Source organism: Pleurodeles waltl, chromosome 3_1 (genome assembly GCF_031143425.1).
Source record: "Pleurodeles waltl isolate 20211129_DDA chromosome 3_1, aPleWal1.hap1.20221129, whole genome shotgun sequence".
NCBI lineage: Eukaryota > Metazoa > Chordata > Amphibia > Caudata > Salamandridae > Pleurodeles > Pleurodeles waltl.
In genome coordinates, this window is record NC_090440.1 from 770,458,242 (window position 1) to 770,477,784 (window position 19,543).

The 19,543-nt window shown below is 41.4% G+C and overlaps 1 protein-coding gene across 12 annotated transcripts in view; it reads right to left on the reverse strand.

The window, feature by feature from the left end:
• Window positions 1-19,543, reverse strand: part of MICAL2 (microtubule associated monooxygenase, calponin and LIM domain containing 2) — a 776,672-nt gene that overhangs the window by 650,747 nt on the left and 106,382 nt on the right. For all 12 annotated transcript variants that reach the window (XR_011201428.1, XR_011201429.1, XM_069223592.1 and 9 more), the window contains exon 2: window positions 19,011-19,368. Coding sequence is in view for 10 of the 12 variants with exons in the window: in XM_069223592.1 (XP_069079693.1) it covers window positions 19,011-19,274 (264 nt within the window). In the remaining 2 variants the exon portion in view is untranslated. The remainder of the gene's footprint in view (window positions 1-19,010; window positions 19,369-19,543) is intronic.

Sequence of the window (19,543 nt, forward strand, 5' to 3'; positions counted from 1 at the left end):
CAGGATCTTAGCATAGATTTTGACGTCAGTATTAATCAAGGAAACAGGACTGTAAGACCAGCAGTACATAAGCAGCTAGTCAGTCTTGGGGATGACGACGATAGTCGCCAGATCCAACTCGTGAGGGAAGGACCCCCCCCTTTTAATGGCCTCCAAACAGAGCTGGAGTAAGTGGGGGGCTACTATGTTGCAGAGTTTGGAGTAATATTTGTGGGACAATCCATTCGGGCCTTGAGTCTTCCCAGACTTCAAGTCACGAATGGTCAACTCTGGGCTCTTTGTTGTACCTGTGTCATACAAGGGAAGGGTATGGCTGCAAGCAACGACTGAGTGCACTCAATGGGAGAATACAGTTAGCGACCATAGCCTTGTTCATAGTAAGTAGCAAATACTGCTGCAAACTCATTGTCTGTGTTAACTAAGGACCTTGATCCGTCATTCACGGCGATAAATAGTAAACCAATATTTCTGGTGACCAGCCGATAGAGAAGCACACTGGTCTTAGAGCGATGTTCGGATAGGTGCTGGGTGCTCGCGTGCCAACATTGGTGGGCCTCACTAGAGACCAGCTGATGTAAATCTGCTCTACCCAGGTCGAGCTGTCAACTCAACACCTCAGTGGCATGGATAGCGATTGCGGTTTCATTATGAAGTATATGGCTCTCGAGGTCTACAAAGTTGTGTTGCCTATCTCTCTCCTTATGTCTAAGGTAGGCTTTCACCACTTTCTAGATTTTTAGATTACCAGCTGCTTAAAGAGTGCAAACATTATTAACGGTCCCAGGGTTAGTCTAAAAGTAGGAGTTTAACTCCTCAGACAAGTATTCAACCAGTTCATCATCCAAAAGGGAACACATGTTAGGGTGCCACAGAGGATGTTTCTGGGTGCTGGGGATCCCAGTCAAAGAAATTGTGGCAAGTGATCTGATATACCACGGGGGAGCATAGAGGTTCCTGTTGTGGTGGAGATGTCAATTGCTGGGAGAAAGACATAGTCAATACAGGACTTTGTCCATGTAGAAGCCAAAGTGCTAAGCCTGGTTTTAGTGTGGTGCAGCTACTGCAAGGCAGTAAGACAATGGAAGAATCTAGCTATTGTGTTGTTATAACATGATAAGCACCCTGATCAAAGCCAGGTTCAGCCACAGTGGGAGGAATATCCCATCCACAGCCAGGTTCAGTCACAAAAGGATGAACATCCCGCCCAAAGATAGTTTTAGTCACAGCGGCATGAATATCCAGACCAAAGCCAGATCTAGAAACAGTGGGCAGAACATTGTAACTAACACAAAACCATTGGTCCTGCCGACCTGTGCTTCGATCAGGGGGAGAAGCATACTTCTGAACGGTGTTGGCAGAGTCTGTGCTCGCCCAGGCTTACACTCAATATGACAACATCATCAAGGACTATTCACTAATATTTCACACACTTTCTGTTGCAGCTGGTTTGTGTGTTTCATTTCATAAATGTACTTTTTTATATTCAACAGTGGTCGGACCTTTACAGCTTTACCCCAACTGCAACTGTGCTTATGGATTCCAGCACTACACTTCTGCCAGCAAGCCAAAAAAAAAAAAAAAAAAAAGCAAGCCAAAAAAAAGGTAACTCAAGTAAGGCCTATTAACAAGGTTTTAGTTATTAGCCCGTGGGTATGAGTAAAGTGTTTTAAACTTGATATCACTCCTGCCCTGTGAGTACGTTGGCAACAGAAATAGCCTCATTGGCTTTGCTGAGGTTCAATGTGATACAGGTAGCAAGCTGTGAATATGATGAATGTAGAGGGATGGGTAATGTCAACCAATCTCATTAATACAGCAAGTGATACTGTTATTGTGCAAGCTATAAAATGGCCATTCTGATTTTGAGCTATCATACCCATGCTTCTTAATCTGGAAAGAAGACTCAAATACTGCGATGCAAACAGACATCGCAGACAAACTGCACTGCTTTACTGCACAAAATAGTGGATACTTCATACCTCCTTTCCATAGCACTGAGGAAGTCTACAGAGGAAGTATGGAAGCAGCCATGTTCGCTGTCAAGCTACTGCAATATCCACTGGAATAATCTCTGCACTGCTTTCTCAGCACAATATTATGTTCACAATAATACAGAATGTTAGGGGGAACGTGCATTAATTGTTTCACGACCCTGTGTGTCTGATGTACAAAGCCTCAGATTGCAAGCCATTTTTCTGACCCTAAGTGTATTTTCCACTGAGATGGATGTAGCAAGTACAAGTGGGCTTTTGGCAGTATTCGCAAAAAAATGCAGCCGCATGGGTATTAATGAGGCAGGATTTCCTTTGTGAATCCTATTGAAGGGGGCGTGACAAAATCTGGGTGCTACTGGAATAGCACTGCACAAGGATGCATTATGGAGGCAGTGCCCCTCAGAAGAGGACCTGTCGCCCTGAAATAACGTGATACAAACGATCACTTTAGGTATTTACACAGCCGCCTAGTTTCGTTTACTACAGGGTTGTCTTGCTACAGACATTAGTAGTGGCTGAGATTGAACTATACGAATGAATATACGATAGCATAGTGCCAACCTGTTTAAAAGTTATCGCCTTTTATATCTTCTAAAATTTACTAAGTATTCCCTATGATTTTGCCTTTTCATGGCTCGATAAATATTGAAGATGTTAAAGAGTGATTTGATTGCAGTAATGAAGGCCTCCGAGGAACAGCAATTTTGTATACCTGTATTTGGATTCGCAAAATGTTTAAATTGCAGCCCCTCCCAATTCAGGGGACCAGAGACAGCATGTGTATTACAAGCATTTGAAATGCAATGGGTCTTTAGTTTGCTCCAGTTAGAGCTATTAGCTTTGTAAATTCCTAACTGGACTTTTCTTGCCACTTAAATTATATATGAAAAGTAAAACAGTTAACATAAGCAAGCCAATTCAAAGCGCCATGGCCGCCATGAGCATAAGGGCGAAGGAGAGAACAAAAAGAAAAAGAAGTCAAACGTATAGGCAATCGTGCAATTATCCATGTAACAGGGGCAAGTCTGCAAGGCGATAAAAAACCGTCCCAATGACAACAAAGGATTTTTTAAAGGCAAGCCCACGAATGAGTGAAAGTCATGGGGGGACAGTGGGCGTGGTTAAAAGCCCACAATACTTACAACAGGTCAAAGCAGACTCTTTAAGGTGTCATTATAAACTAAATTTGCATCAGCATTGTGGGTCGCAAACCAGAAATATATCTCATCATAGATTACAAAGAAAAGGGTGTGTGCCTATTTCGCGCCCCTTGTCCTATTGATTTGTAATGAGTTACAAATACTTTTCTGACTCGCACTGAACCTTTCTTACAGTATAACTTTTGTTTTTTTTGTCACAAAGCCTGAAAATTAGCAGTTCGTAGACTTTTAAACCATAAAACTCTTTGGCTCACCAGACTCCTCATTTTCCATAAGCACTTCCTCCTCAAATTATTGAAATGTACATTTCTAAGTTTGAAACTACGGTAATTTAAAACAAGTTGGACATGGGGAGAGTATTTCAACAGGACAATGGATACTTTTCACATTTTACACATGTAACACTTCTTAAAAAACTCACACTGTGCAAAGCACAGATATCTCTTTATCTCTCAAGAACATGGATAGACACATATATTGCAAACTCTGAAATTAGAAACTCAAATAGCTACACACAATATTTCTTTGTTCAATTGTTGCTCGAGCTAGTTTCTTTCCAGGGATTTATGTTGCCTCGGTACTATGTTGTCCTTAGGCCCTGGGGAGATTATAAACGTACGTTTTCACAGTCCGTGCAACAAGACAATGAGTTGTTTCTACTTCCAAGAACACACACAATCATCCTTTGAAAGAGGGAGTGCGTTCCTACACTGGCAGAGGGTGTAACTTTGTAATCAGATAATATATCTCACCAACACTCGAAAACAATGATCTCCTGACTAACATGTGAACTAGGCTACTGAAAAGGACTGTAATTAATTAGCACCGTCACGTTGATGCAATTACAAAGTTTTTATTGAATACATTTACAGCAGTGGGCCTTTTTACGACATTTCTATTAAGATAAAGGTATTTACTTACATCTTTTATTCAGTTTAATTTTACATTGTGTCTATGGGTGACAAAGGAAGGTTTAAAGTAGAATTATTTCCAGAAATGGAGATGGATTATACTGCACAAACTACAGAAATAAACATGAATTCCTAAAGTAAAATAAAACATCTCTGACACAACCATCCTCTCACTCGATAGAATGGCGCAACACATTAGATACTTTCTGTGTGTGGAAGTCCGGATTATAATCAAGGCAGAGGCAATTATTTCTTTCATCATTCCAAGGTCGATAGAATGAGCATCACTGAGAGGTTCTTGTTTTACAGCGCTCACTGCGACCTGTAATGGCATGCAACCAAACAAGAACAAGGTCTTTACACTTGTAATTGGCTGCGAAGTAAGTCGGTTCGCTATTTAATACATTATTTGGGGAAACTGTTCACAGCAACATTAAACCACCGAGAGAACCTTATCCCCATCTAACCCCGTCCCTCCCAGGAGCACTACCTGATGAACTATAACTGGGAATTCAACAATCCATAGTTCCCAAAAGCACAAACACAACGGAGTTGCGGCTGCCTAACTCTCAAACAGCAGGGAAACTAACAAACCCTACAAATTAGAACAGAGTGGCTCCTCATCCTTTGGCCCAATGGCTGACAACGCGCAGATTGCAGATTGCTGAAGTGCTTCCCTGTGGCTGCAGACAGTCTGGCTACAGAGGGCTGGAAGCGCTCCAGCCTCCCTGTCCTGACAAAGGTTCATAAGAAGAGCATGTTGACATAGGATGGTATGTACCCGAGTCTGAAGAAGCATTAATGTAGGTGCAGACTTTTGTTTGTTGTCATTTGTGTTTAAAGACTTCATGCTGTCTGAACTGGATTAGCATCATCAATGTTTTGCTGCATGTTTTTCTCTACGTAAGAACGTTCATGGTTTATGCCAAGACAGGAACAGGGCAGTATATACCATAGCAGCACTGAAGCCACACAAAACAAGCAATTAAGCAAACAAAACTTTATGAACAGCAGAAGTAGGAGTGAGAGTGAACTAAAGCATCTGAGTTCCACTAGTTCTCTTTAGGTCGGAGGCTACCACACAGCGCCGTTGGTGTGAAAAGACATCTTGTGTGCTTTCTGAAACCCTCCCTGGGAATGCATTCCGCCCATTGCTTACCATTGGCTTTGCATTTTGTAGCTCAAATAATCTGGCTTTCTATTTGCTGACTTTATTTGTTTTAGGCTCAAGAGCATTTATTTGTTGCTCCTGAGGAACAAACCTTGTTTACCGCCTATCTTGGTAGTCTTCCACAAGTTCTTGCTTTCTGTAACCAGGGCCTTTAATTTTTGTTCTTATCCTATCACATTTGCTGTGCGTTCAAAGACAGAGGCCAAATGACAGGTTCTGTCTTCAGAGGGAGCTTAGTGTTTACTTTTCTTTCTCTGATTTCCAAGAGGATTTATGTGACAATCTTGTCAGGTACTGCGAAAGAAAAGGTTGTTTTTCTAACACACAACAACATTAAAATGTATGTAAATGAACTGTGCTATATTTCAGAATATATCAGAACTATGACTGGACAAAGGAAGCACTTTTTTATCATTTGGAAGTGCGGTGTAAACAAATATTTTAGTACGATTAAAACACACCAATAAACTAGGTGATGCCATTTCCACACATTATTGTTTGTGCCCTCTATAATTTTATCAGTAAAACTGTACGTGGAAATGTAATTGGCATTCCAATTGAAAATCATTTATCTGAATGGCACTGCGCTACCACACCGTGCATACTATGTCAATCTACTCTACAACACTCTACTCCACTTCACACTAGGCCACTTTACTCCACTCTATGACACTCCACCCTACAACACTGCATGCCACTTTACTCCACTCTACTCAACACCACTCTACTCTACGATACTCCACTCCATGCTACTCTACTCCACTCCGCAGCGTTCTACTCGAAGACCCTCTACTCTGCTCCACTGTAAAACACTTTACTCAACTCTACGTACCTCCACAATACGTCCCTTCATTCTCTAACACTGTACTCCACCCTATAACACTCCACTCTTCCCCACTCCACTTTGACACTCTACTCCACTCCACTCTATAATACTATACTCTTTGGCACTTTACTTCACTTTATGTCATTCCACTCCGCTCTACAACTCTTTATTCCACTCCTATCCACAACACTTTATTACACTCTACTCCACGACATCTACTTCATGTTATTCCACACCACTCTTCTGTACTCTCCTCTATGCCACTATCCTTTAGTTATGCTGAACAGCAGCCACGCTGGTTTAGAACATGGCTAAAATATATTGACAAAGCCAACAGCTCTTGCATAAGCGAGACCTTTAGATTTTGACAAAGCTTGTTTTACTATTAACTAATTCTGCTTCTTCTTAAAACTACTTTCATTGCTCTTGTATACTGCAGTTGAAGCATACCTTTTTATGTCTCAGTGTTGCCAGCACACCCATCAAATGACCAATTGTTAACAGTATATACTGAGTGGACTTTGGGTCTGCTTGTTTCAACATGACTTTCTACAACCAGCTTCGTTCACCCACTGTCTTCAGACTTCGTTAATCACATCTTAGCTCAGCCCAGTATCCATCTCTTGCATAATGCTATTCACTGTTTGGCTACATCCCTCCACCTCCAGGCTAGTGCTTGCATTGAGCTGCATGTGGTACTACTCTACAATGAAAGCCCATTTTGTCTGCTCGTGTTGGCTCTTTTGCAGGTCTCTTGCTCTAAAGTGTAAATACTGCATGTGTAAGCACATTAAACCTAGACCACTTGGCTTTGCCATTACTTGACTATATTTTACATTGTTTCTTGGTACTCTCTTTGAAGCTCATTGTTTCACTTGTGCTCCTGAAGTACTCGGAAGAAACAAAACTATAAACCCTTCTCACATTCAATCCATGCACACCTTCAAAAGGCGACCAATGTAACCATTTCGACAACTTAATCCTGCCCATGCCGGTATTGCTTTGGGTTGCACAGCAGCCATGACAAAGGTAGAGGTGTGGTGATTGGTGTGATTTTGTAAGCGGGTGATTAGCCGCCAACATAGAGCACAACAACTGCACAGTCTAAAAATAAATATTTCACTCCCTGGCATTTCTTAATTCTTTGGGGGAATGCCAATGATGATCCTCACCACCCAACTCACACTGGCATCATGCGTCTCACTGGGTCATCTACAAATGAGCAGGTACTTGAAGACAGTCTGAAGCTTCTTGTATTGAATACCTATATTTATAGAAGCAAGTGGTGTCCTTACATTATACATGCCCTGAGAAGTCATTGTGCTTAATCCTTTACATTTATTCTTGGAAGCACATTACGTTTCTGCAACATACATGCACAGCATGTAGTGTAGATGTAAGTCATATTTGCACACTAGCATGGTTACATGGAAGAAAATTTGCACATGCCAGTGACACTCCAGGTGGGCATCAGACAATTGGAAAGCCCACCCAGGCAATGACACAATTTCCCATACCTACATACAACAGTGATTGAATGTGTATAGTGCTCCAGTCTTTGGAAGATTCGTACTTTGTAAACGTAAATTGTCTTCCTAATTCCAGTTCAAGTCCCATCACAATTAGTGGAAGACAGATTATTCCTTTTCAGAAACTGCAGTGCAAACAGGGGTGCATAGAAAATACAGTGTATCTGTGCCCACACGAATGTGTTTCATTGCAATACAAGCTCCTCCTCTGGATCGTTTTAACGAACAAAAATACTTCTTTGTTCATGTGGAGTCATCTCTCAAGCAGTTTCTGAGTGCCCCGTGGCAAATGGCATGAGACAGAGATAGAGTGCACTGGATTGCATCACTTAAGGAACTGTCGTGCACTTTTCAATACAGACGTATTATATAGACGCAACAGTTCCACTTCAGCCATTCCAGTTCCAAGATTTCTGAAAGGTGGGATAGAAAGATTTTCAGCTCCATCCAGAAAATATATCAAGTGTCTAACCCAAAGACTGGGCTTTAGCTTGTTCCGAGCGTCCGATCTGAATGAGGCCAGACTTCCATCCCCATTAGGTATCTGGTTGAAGGCAGAGAGGAACTGCAGGCAAGTGATTTCCAGTCCTAAATGAGTCATGGAAAATATTCTGAAGAGAAGCCTCAGCTCCTAGGTAGCCAGTGTAGGGACTGATTAGTGTAATATGTTCTGTCCTTTGAGAACATGACTAGATCGGGTGCCAATTTTGCATGAGATTAAGATGTCCTACAGGGCAATTTAGACCCAGGTGGTAAAAGAAAATGGGTGCAAACAGTATTCGATCGCTGTTCTGTACTTTCATGTAGCACAACATTTTTCTTTGGGAAAAAGGAAGCACCAACTGGATACATAAATTGTACAAAATTAGTGTAAAGTTGGCTTGCACACAGTATACCCAAAAGTGCCCCAATGAGTTATGATTGTGTGAAAAAGTATACTTGATATTTAACATTAATTATATTTGCACTAAGGTGTTTCGCAACCGATTTTTAGCCTGCCTTTAAATGAGACTTAGTGCTTTCTTGCATGATAGTACACAAGCACACAATAGCAGTAGTCCAGTCGGAACAGCAGAAAGGGACGTACCAGGTTCACATTTCATTGGAAACCTAACATGTGGACAAGTTGCTTTGCATCTATAAATGGTGTTTGTTCTCACCCTCACAGAAAGCACTGTTTGAGCCTACCTCCAAATGTGCTGCCTTTGTCCTCTATATTAGAGGCACGAAGGAATCAAAGAAGCACAGTGGTCAGTGTGCGTGAGTAGACCTTCCTCCAAGGATAAAATGACCCTTCTCCACTTCACGGATGATAAACACAAGCAATACAATTACAGAAGACTTCTCTGTTAAAGGTAGAAACGTACATCTCTGTGAACCTTCTTGTGCAATAATGTAAAACGTAGGAGCGAAATGAGTTTCAAGCAGTTTCGACTCTGCCACGGTATAGTAAAGTATTGTCAGAACCAACCATGCAGTCCTCAAACGGGGTCATAACACCGAGTGTGTTCTTTGAATGAGCAGCCTCTTCTCGTGTCAAACTCTGTGTGCTGGGTGTGCCGGGAATAAGGAGGCATATAGAGCAGATTGTTGTTTACCACGAGAAGATCTAGTATTTCATTTGGTGCAGACAGCTCTGGACCCGAGGCACCACTCCCCTGTGTTGCAGATAACTTACAGTAGTCCCTTGGAAAGACTCAAAGAACTTTGAGTCATAACAATCCTATTCTATCGAGATTATTGGAGAGTGCAGAGGGCCGTTGACAAAGACACACAGACTACCCCATGAAAGAGCCATTGTTCAGTTTCTGTCATAAGAAGATGAATAAAACATTTCTGCCAGTCAGCAAAACTTTCAAAGAAAACAACCTGGTATCTGGCTCTTTGCAGAGTTTTATGGTAGGGATTCAGACGGGGTCCCTCTTTGAACATCTCTTTCCCTCAGTGGCCTGCAATGGCGACCTTGGACTTCATTTCAGACTCTATTTGCCTCGGATGGAAACGGACCTCTCTGTTCATTTATTAGCTCAACTTGCAACTGTCCAAATGGTTCTTAACATATTGTTTCAGAATTTTCAATAAAGTCCTCAAGTTCTTTTATCAAAACACGATTATAAGAGAAATAAGAATGAGTTGATGTGAATATTAACAAAACCAGACACCTGGAGTTAAGGCCTCCTATTGCTCAATAGTGCATAGAGCACTGTTCTAGAAGTACCAGACAATCTCCAGAATCTCACTTGGAAATCCAACAAGTTATCTAACCTTGAGCACTGTCAGAGATAATGTGTCGTGCATTCTCAACTTTTTCATTCTGTGACTGTCACCTCTAATAAAAACCAGTGCTTATGTAATACCGACAGTGACTGATGTTATCAATAACACCCAGATACATGACTAACTTAGAGTCCCCAAATTTATTAGGCTCCGAGTTTCACCCTGGTCCAAAGCTAAATTATTGTCATAACTTCATGGACTACGGTTCATAAATGAGGAAGGTTTAAATTGGAAAGAAGGCTTTTTCATTTAAAGCATGAGTGGACATTGTTGAGAATATTTCTAATTAGTAAATACTGTCCGTTTAGCGCCATGAAGTTTTTGGACAGAAAACGAAAATATTGCACTTTACATAGCCATGTTTTCTTAGCATTGGCCAAACCAGGCCTGACTCCCTTTTATACTTCTATTCTGGAAGCAGTAGAATGTGCACACATGAAATAATTTGTTGACATGTTGTGCTTGGTGAATTTAGAGAAAGCCTTCGTTAAAATGTAACTGCTTCAGGTGTCTTCTTTCCTGTTACAGTAAGTCCATTCATTATATGAATTTGTTATTGTTTATTGTTAGAAACGAATACACTATCTCGGAAAAATATCAGGTTAAATGAATTCTCTCTAAACACTGGAGACGCATAAAACAGGCGTTGGGTTCCGGGGAGCTAGCGCTGACCATCATAATACGGCCCCAGGTATGATGAGGAAATATTTTAAATGAGGCTTTCTTTTTATAGTGTTATCTTGTGACTTATTTTGCTTAACATTGCACTGATCGTACTTTCTCAAGGTGTGTCATGATATAATACTGAACACTGAAAAAAATGCAGTCCTAAAGTTTGTTTTCAACTTCAAGGGCTTGACTCACGTCACAAGTATTTTTGCACACCTTTGTGGAATTTAGATGCACAAAAGACACTCTTTGTGAAGATAAATCTCACACCTTGAATAGCAGAGTAAGGAATGGTGGAGTGCTAAGTTTATAAATTGCACTTAGGAATGCAGAAAATATACAGATCGCTTATGAGTAACAAGCAAGGCCACAGATAAATCCAATCTGTTTGAGATTAAGGCAGCTAGCCTGGCCAGTTGCTGGTGATTTTACTGAACATTTCAGTTACACTGGAACAAGTTTCACACACTTTCCAACTGTGCTTTGATCAGAACAGACATGAGCTACAACGCTGCCAAACTCCAAAAAACATGACTTCTTGGTGGCTATTTGCAGCAGTGGAGCTTCACTGTGTAACAGGCTATCCGAAAAGGTCCAAAGCAGCAACTTTCATGAAACATGGCTTTTAGGCAGTATTGGGAGTCATAAGTTCCTGCTGAAGAGTTTGCAGTACCTGTCACCTAATCTCTAAATGCATACAAGATACACAAGATATCTAAGACCAGACCACCCCAATTTTCAATCTCGGCCACACCCTATCAAAAGGCACATATAGGCTTAGCTCCACCCTCCATGACCATGGATGTGTTCTTTTCAACGCTCAATTCTGAGTCTGCTTACAACCTCTCTGAAAAACACAAAGAGCTGTAGGCATCTCTACCTCAATGCCGAAGGGTTGAAGTTGACGTGGGTCTTCCACGTTTATGCCATATTTTTTACATGCGTCCTTATGTAAGCTGCAAGAAGATCACAACCGGCAAGAGCACCTACCATGAAGGCACCCTTGTTGTTAAAGATCAGATGTGCATCAGCTGTCAGGTCACATGACACCTGGTGTAATCACACTGATAATGCAGTCATGCCCTCATGAGATCAAGTGTCTGGCAGGACACTTTAATTACATCTGGTAGCAGTATCAGGTCATTACAGGGCTCAGGTGTTGTTTAAAGGCACCACCCTTCTTCCTCAACAAGAGATTGAAACAATTACCCATCCAAGAAGCTTGTTGGTCCAGTATTCACAGTGTTATATCCACTACATACAGATGTCAAAACAAGTTAGTTCATTCATGTTCCATGTTACAGGAATAAAGGGGGCAGGTTCCATCAAGATACATCACCAGTAGCTCAACCCTACTTCTGAGATACTCCATGTGCCACTGAAGGGATACTCCCTTGCGCATCCACTCCAAGTGATCCAGCATCACCACACATCTCAGTCTCACAGGACAAGAAGAAATAATACTTGATTTACTTTATAGGCAATAATTTCCCCCATTGATGGGCCTTGTACCGCCGTACAAAACATGACTAGCTTTTTTCCGAAAATCTGAAGCAGATTTGTTGGCTCAAGGGCTACATGAGGTCTATTACCATTGTGTAGCCATATTTAAAGGCCACGTGTAGCCTACACAGCACAAATATATTCATTGCACTAATAAAAAGAAAACCGATTGTTTCTAAGTGTCGAACTTTGAAAAGTGAGTATATTATATTTTTATTCCATCCATGCAAATACTGAGTAATCCAAGACTAGACTAAGCAGAAGTTGATAGTCAACCCATGACCTGGCCTTTCACCACCTCTGCTTTCCCATACAGTCCCTAGGGCTGACACTGGGCTCTCGTACTGGTACTTATTCAGTACTCTGTAGACCGATTGGCCTCTTCATTCCAGTGCAGAGGCAACAATGTAGGATGGTGAACCAGCCCTCACTCAATCTCCACTAAGCTGCCATATGGTACCAAGACACCAAAACTTGGGTGCTGCGGAAGAACGGAGAAATGAAGCAACTGCTATACATGTACAATTGAGTGCTGATGTGCATGTTACTGTATTTACAGGTCCCTTTGTTTAAGGGAGAGGGGGATATTACATGGAATAGAAATGTGCTGGGACCAAGGTGATTTACATGAAGATTCTATGACTGCAGACAAGCGGTGAGTCTTCACAGGGTATCAAAAGCTTATGCTGGCACATAATTTTTGTACTGGGGTATTTACAAACACACATCAAAAGATTTGGAAGTTATTACTAGTGCTGCCTTTTCTTATACAGTGATCTCTCTGGGAAATGCAGGGCACTCACCCACATCAAAATGAAGCATGCTTCATCATTGGGCTTCCCACACCCTGGACCCACATGAGTCCATGGTGGGCTCTATCACCAAAAGTGGAAGCACGGTTTTTTGATATTCTTAGTGTGAAGTATGCACTCCACATCAACTAGAGATATGAAGATTAAAAAATTAAAACTACCTATGTCATTGATCATTAAGGGATGACAGGGCAACTAATGTCCCCAGCTATCATCCCCTTCATTTGTTTGTAATCCTTTCAGAGCCTCCATTATTAAATTAGATGGTTATGATAGCTCAGGTAGTTGATCACACTTAGCTAACCTGCCGGTGACAGCTACCAATCCATATCCTCCCATATGCTAAAGGAACTTAAGGAACAACCCTACATGCAGTGCTTAATTTGTAACAGAATAAATACTGGTGCCCAAAGTCCTGCTCAGAATCCTGCGGCCTGTATTTTTTAAATGTCGGTGCACCAAATACCGAGACTGTGTAGTCTTGAATCGACCTATTGCCTCTTCCATTCACTATCTGGCACTACCCGTCCCTTTATCTTGCTTGCACAGGTTCCTGCTCCCCCCACTTTCCAACAGACCGTGTTTAAGTCTTTCTCTTCCTACTTCTTCACCCTATGGATGGTTTTCCCTCTCTTGCTCACAGTCAATGTCTGATGAGGGAAACTAAATGCCGGTCCCCAAAAATGCGAGCAGGTGGCACCTACTGGCTAAAATGAATCACTGCCGGCATGGAATCAATGACAAGCGTGCAACACAAGCAACTAGAAAATAACTCTAAAGAAATATTTCTGAATTTCAAAAATGAATTTAGAATTTGTGTGCAGACCAAAATAAAAGCAAATCCTATAGTTAAAATCTAAAAAGTGTCTCCCCCGTAGAAAAAACAATTATCAGGCAGCGTTCATGAATCTTTAGTGATGTGGGGCTCACTAGGAGGGATGGTGATGATGGGTCGGCTTGACAACACTGCTGAACCATCGTTAACAAATCGTAAAAATATATATGTAAACGCCTTTCACTCCGCGCAGTGCAATATTTCCTTCTCACCTAGTGTAACTGGTGTATCATTCGACATCTACCAGTGTACTTGAACTGCAATGCAAGAGGGATTATTTTGCATCTCAAAAGTACACTGAATGGTCAAACATGAAACTATTTTAGGTTAAGTACGCAGTATAATGTTTTGTATTTTCTCTGCAGCTCCCTATTTTACATGTTAAAGGCAACTTTAGTGAAGGTTTTCCTTGTTCATCTGTCAGGTGCCTGAAGTTGGAATGCAAACAAATCAGCAGGCAAGGCAAGCAGACCCCGTGAAACAAATCATCTAAATAGAGAGTTATCACACCATGGGCACGTCTGAACTCACTTTATAAAGAAAAAGTGTCCTTGGGGGCCAAACAGCAATTCCACAGATTTTTCCTTTGCTGCAAATAGTTATTGAAAAAGACGTCAACCTCGAGTTTGAATAAAGTGTGAACTTCATCTTGGCAGCTCGGGCAACGAAGTGCTTTGGTGTAACTGGAAAATGTTGTGTCTATTTTCCTATCAGCAATTGGAAGTTCCAGAACACTTCGTGATAAGAGCGGCTCCGTTGCTCTCTGGAATGCTTGCCTTCCCCCGTCATTCATTTAACATCTCCCATAATGGCATGGGCAGGACACCGTGGCTCACGTGCCAAGAATGCCTGCAGCCTCATAACATACTCCAGGAATAATTCAGTGATTAACGTCCCTAATTCTGAAATACCCAACCTCTTAACATCCAATAAAGAAGTTAATTTGATGGAAAATATTAGCAGAGCAACTAGGAACCACAATGCATGACATCACGTTCATTCAATTGTTACATTATTTTTCAGTATGGACGTCTCATGTAGAAAGCGCATGGATGAATGTATGGATGCGCAACAATGCACCTTGGCAATGCAATGGAAAAAATGCTCTCTAATCTTATTTGGTCACTATAGAAAATTAGGCCTCGCGGCAACATGTTATATACCGTCGACTACGAAAAGGCATTCTGGCTTTTGGGATTCAGCACGTGCTCCTTTGTAACACACGTTATTCTGAATGGGCATGTCCTGGAACTACTCCCACATCCAGTCGCGGCTTGCAGGATTACAAGGGGCGGGGTGGCAGCGTGCCGGCAGGGGTGGGGGGGGGCAGAAGGGGTGGGAGGGAATATTAATAACATTAAAAAATAAATAAATAAAAAGTTACCTTTGTGCTGCCATTCCTCAGTCTCCTCAGCAGGCAGGCACTGGCTCCCAGCCTGCCCTGCGGCCAATCCCGACGCTGCGCAGAGCAGCGTCAGGATTAGCTGGGGGTGCCGAGCCAGGATGCTCCCAGGCAGACTGTGAGCCTGTGCCTGCCCTCTCCAGCCCAGCAACACAGTGCCAGGCTGGAGGAGAGCACAGTGTGCATATGTGTTTGGCCGGCCAAACACACATGCGCACTGAGGAGAGTGCACAGTGCACTTTCCACAGTGCGCATCATCCCAAATGCCCCGCCCCTTTAACAACAAAAGGATAATAAACTTAGTTTATTATCCTTTCGTTGTTAATGATTTGCAGAAGTTGCTGCTGGTGGGTGATAATGCTCCTCCACCATAGAGGAGGAGCTGCCGTTACCCACATCCTCAAAAAAGAAGGTTGTCTACATTTGAAGGTGTTCCAGTTAAAATCTGTTCAGGAAAGTGCACAACACATTGCTGAACATGCACCACACTGACGCAAGAGAGAGAAAGTCCACATCTATGACACACAAGTGGGAGGGATGTAACACCCCCAGGAAAATAGATGACTTTGGAACGGTACGTGTAGGGTTTCAGAAACAATATCTTTCTTTATCCATAGGAGCACAGTTACAACTGTGTCCGGATAGCACATGAACAGAGCCAGTTACTGCAACTCTGGTCACACAGTCGCATGTTCATATCCACACCCACCCTCTGAGGGAGGCACAACAGAACACACAATAGTGAGTTTATTAAGTTCCTTGACATCCTTAACCGCGCACCCAAATGGCAGATCAGCCAGCTGGCAACACCCAAAGGTAGCAAGTAACACAACTATTCCACAATGATGTGGTGAGCAGTGTGCTGCAAATGTGCGCTGCGTCAATGTCATCCGATATATATATATATTTTTTTCCACTTAAAAAACAAAGGTTACAGGGACATTATAGTTAGGCTCACATTTTAAATGTACAACGCCATAGAAATTCACCTGTTAGAGTTCTCTCCACTAACTATAACTTATGCCCTAAGGAAACTATAACTTGGGCCCCTGCCATGCACACTTTTTCATCAAAATTTTACTACAAATATTACATTTATTTATATTATCAATGATGTAATCAAAGATGTCACAAGTGACGTAATTTGTTGGGTAATTAGCAGGGCATGGCCAGGGCTCAACTTATAGTTACCTTAGGGCACGAGTTTTAGTTACTTGCGATAACTAACTATAACAGGTGAGCCTAACTATAATGTCCCTGTAACTTTCTGTTTTTTGGTGAATTTCTATGTTTTTTAATATTCAGTAATTTAAATTACTATATGTTAATCCATCCACCGCCTGTGGCCAGGCTCCTGGGCCAAACCCACTTTAACCACCCAACCTTGCACCGTGCACGGCCTTTGGCCAAGCCCCCTACCCACTCAACCCTGAGAGAGAGAGAGAGAGAGAAAGAGAGAGAGAGAGAGAGAGAGAGAAAGTGAGAGATTGAGAGAGAGTGATTTAGTCTTTCATGAACGATATAGTTAGAATAAGATATTTACAGACAAATTTAAAAGAAAGTTGTTTTTGTCAATTAAAAAGTGAGATCACCTTTCAGTATGTAACTTAAATATTTATAGTTCAAAAGAAACTAAAGCAGGAAATGACTACAGACTCACCAGACTAGAGCCATTAACCTTTAGTGTGCATGTCTGAGACCTTAACCAATAGGGCAGAGGTGAATCCTTACTTTGCAGTGTCCAGACATTCAACACACAGATTTTGAGGGGAAAAAGAGTTCAATGTTCCATCACTAGGAATGACTATTAGGCCAGAAGTGACTCTGTTCTGCTCTGCATCCAAACATAACTATAACATTCTTACTAAACATCTTGCTAGGCTGACTCTTTGAAGTCATTATATGGAGCGTCCAGTGCAATAACAATCTCTCTGTCTTTCTATCACTCTATTCCATCTCTTTATGAGGATCCCCCTTTTTCTCAGCCCACGCTTGATGGATCACCCCAAAACTTTCACGACAACAGCTGAAATGACCAAAGTATATGTTTTGAAAATTTCGTGAAGATTCATCAAGCGGTGCCAAAGTTATTGGCAAAACAAAAACGCTCTGTGTATGGTTAAATAAAAATTCCTAACTATAACTACCTAGTGGCGACTGCCACTAGGATATATATATATATATATATATATATATATATATATATATATATATATAAAACAGGCACAGCATTCACCTTTTTCTGGTGTGTACTTTTAAAGCTGAGATTTTTGTTTTTCTTACTTTTGTAGTTTTGTTTTTTCAGAGTAAGTGCCAATTGGCATTACAGAAAGGAGGAGTAAACTGAGTAAACTTCTTGCCTTTCAAGGCTATAGGCCAATTGTGTAAGCAAGGGCCATATATTGCACTGGTGAAGGAATATACCACTATTCGTGGTGCTGATCAGTGTGAATCCTAGAAATAATGGAATGAATACGTTTGAATCAGTTGGGCCACCATTCCCTGGGTGATCTGGTACCTCCTGCAGGATCTCGATGACAGACAAACGTCAGAGAGCGGGCCGAAGGCCGGGCATGAAGAAAGAGAAATAAGGGTAGAAACAGAGTGAAGGCGTGAACTGCTCAGGTTGTCCATTTTACACGGACTTCAAATTGTCTTACAATACCTGCAATTCTTTGCAGATGTCAAAAAATGCACTCTGAATAATTGTGGAATTGTTGGATAACTATAACTCTTATTTTTTGTATTGACATTTGCACCACTGAAAGGAATAGTTTGGGAAATGTAATTGCTCACATAGTAGGTAACGGAATCCCTTGCCCTGGCAAGGAGCTGTTCATGAAAAAGAATGCTCTTTCGAACGATATGTAAAAGAGTTCCAATGTAAAGAACTACTATTGCTTATGTTGTTATATTACAAAATAATTCAAAAACAATAATCAAAATCGAAAAATAATGCACTGACAAAAAAGTGCTCAGAAAGACTATATCCACCCACCTGCAGCATTGCAATTCTTTGTGACAATATTCTGCAGAAAAGGTAACTTTCCAAAACACATTTACTAAAATTAACTTGCAAATGCACGGCAGTTCTAAACATTCTCAATGCAAACTATCAGTATTGGGTCGCCATTTGGTACAGGAGGATCATATTGGCCTCATTTTTGCATGAGGATAGATAACACCATAACCTATTTTAACCAAATTACAGTATGCACGTGTGTTTTATGGGACAAGTAACATGGCTAGATTACAAACGGTGAGCAACACAATTATGTGTAACAACTATCACTGGCTTGCCCTTGTATTACCCCGACACTACCTGATTACTCCTGGTCTCAGGACACATGAAAGCAGTGACAGAAACATTAAGTAAATAAGACATTAAGGGTTGTGGTTACTTTGTGTAACTTCCCCTCCTTGCCACTTGCACTCGCCACCGAAGCCAATGGGCTACTGAGGGTCAACCCTCTAATGGCATCAGAGTTCAAATAGTGCACTACTCCGGGCACTTTGGTGAATCAACGTCCAGGTCCTGATGAGGAAGCAAGCATGGTTTTGTCTGTCACTTCTAATCCTCAGTTGACTTGTATAAGGTCTGGTACGACTGTGGGTGCCAGACACCTAACCACCCTTATATGTGAAGTTAGATGCATTACACTGTGCTTGAAATTGCTTTCTATCTTATTTACACTTATTTCAGCAATGCAAGTAGCCGGCATATTCAGCAGATGAGTACATTTCTAGGAGGAGACTATCCTTATATGTCTATACTATTCTGGATTCAATGATCTGAATCAGGGTTAAACACATATTGGATTCAGATGGTTCATTAAACTCCATATGCTACATACTTATAGACTTCCATCACGCAAAGATCACAGTTCAACTTTGCACTCACCATATACCGGCTGTTCTTACCTTAGTGTTAATAGCAGCTTTTCCTTTCTTGTATTCTTTATGGCTGGTTTTCTTATCAAGCTTGTTCCAAAGCGCTTTGGCCTTCCAAGTATTGACCTTTGTCTTAAGTTTGGTATAAAAGTTTCTGTAGTCCAGTGGGTCAAGTTCTAGTTGCCGAGTAAGGATATTAAAGGCTTGCAGCGTTCCTTTGCAGGTTGATGCTTGGACAAAATTCTCGAACAGCCGGCCAGCTTGGCTCTGCGTTCCAACATCATTTTCACCCATGTTCTTCGCAGAAAGTAGAGGCCACACTAAGCTTGCGTTGTCGTACAGCAGCTGGAGATTATTGGGCTACCAAATACTTGCTGGCATGATAAACCTAAAACAAATAACAGGTAACTCAGTAATTTAATAACAAGTGAATAATGCAAGTCAGATTACATTGGGAAATTTATGCTACTGTTAAAAGTAATTAATATTAATAACTCTAGGAAGGATAATAATAATAATAGTAGTAGTAGTAGTAGTAGTAGTAATAGTAGTGGTAGTAGTTC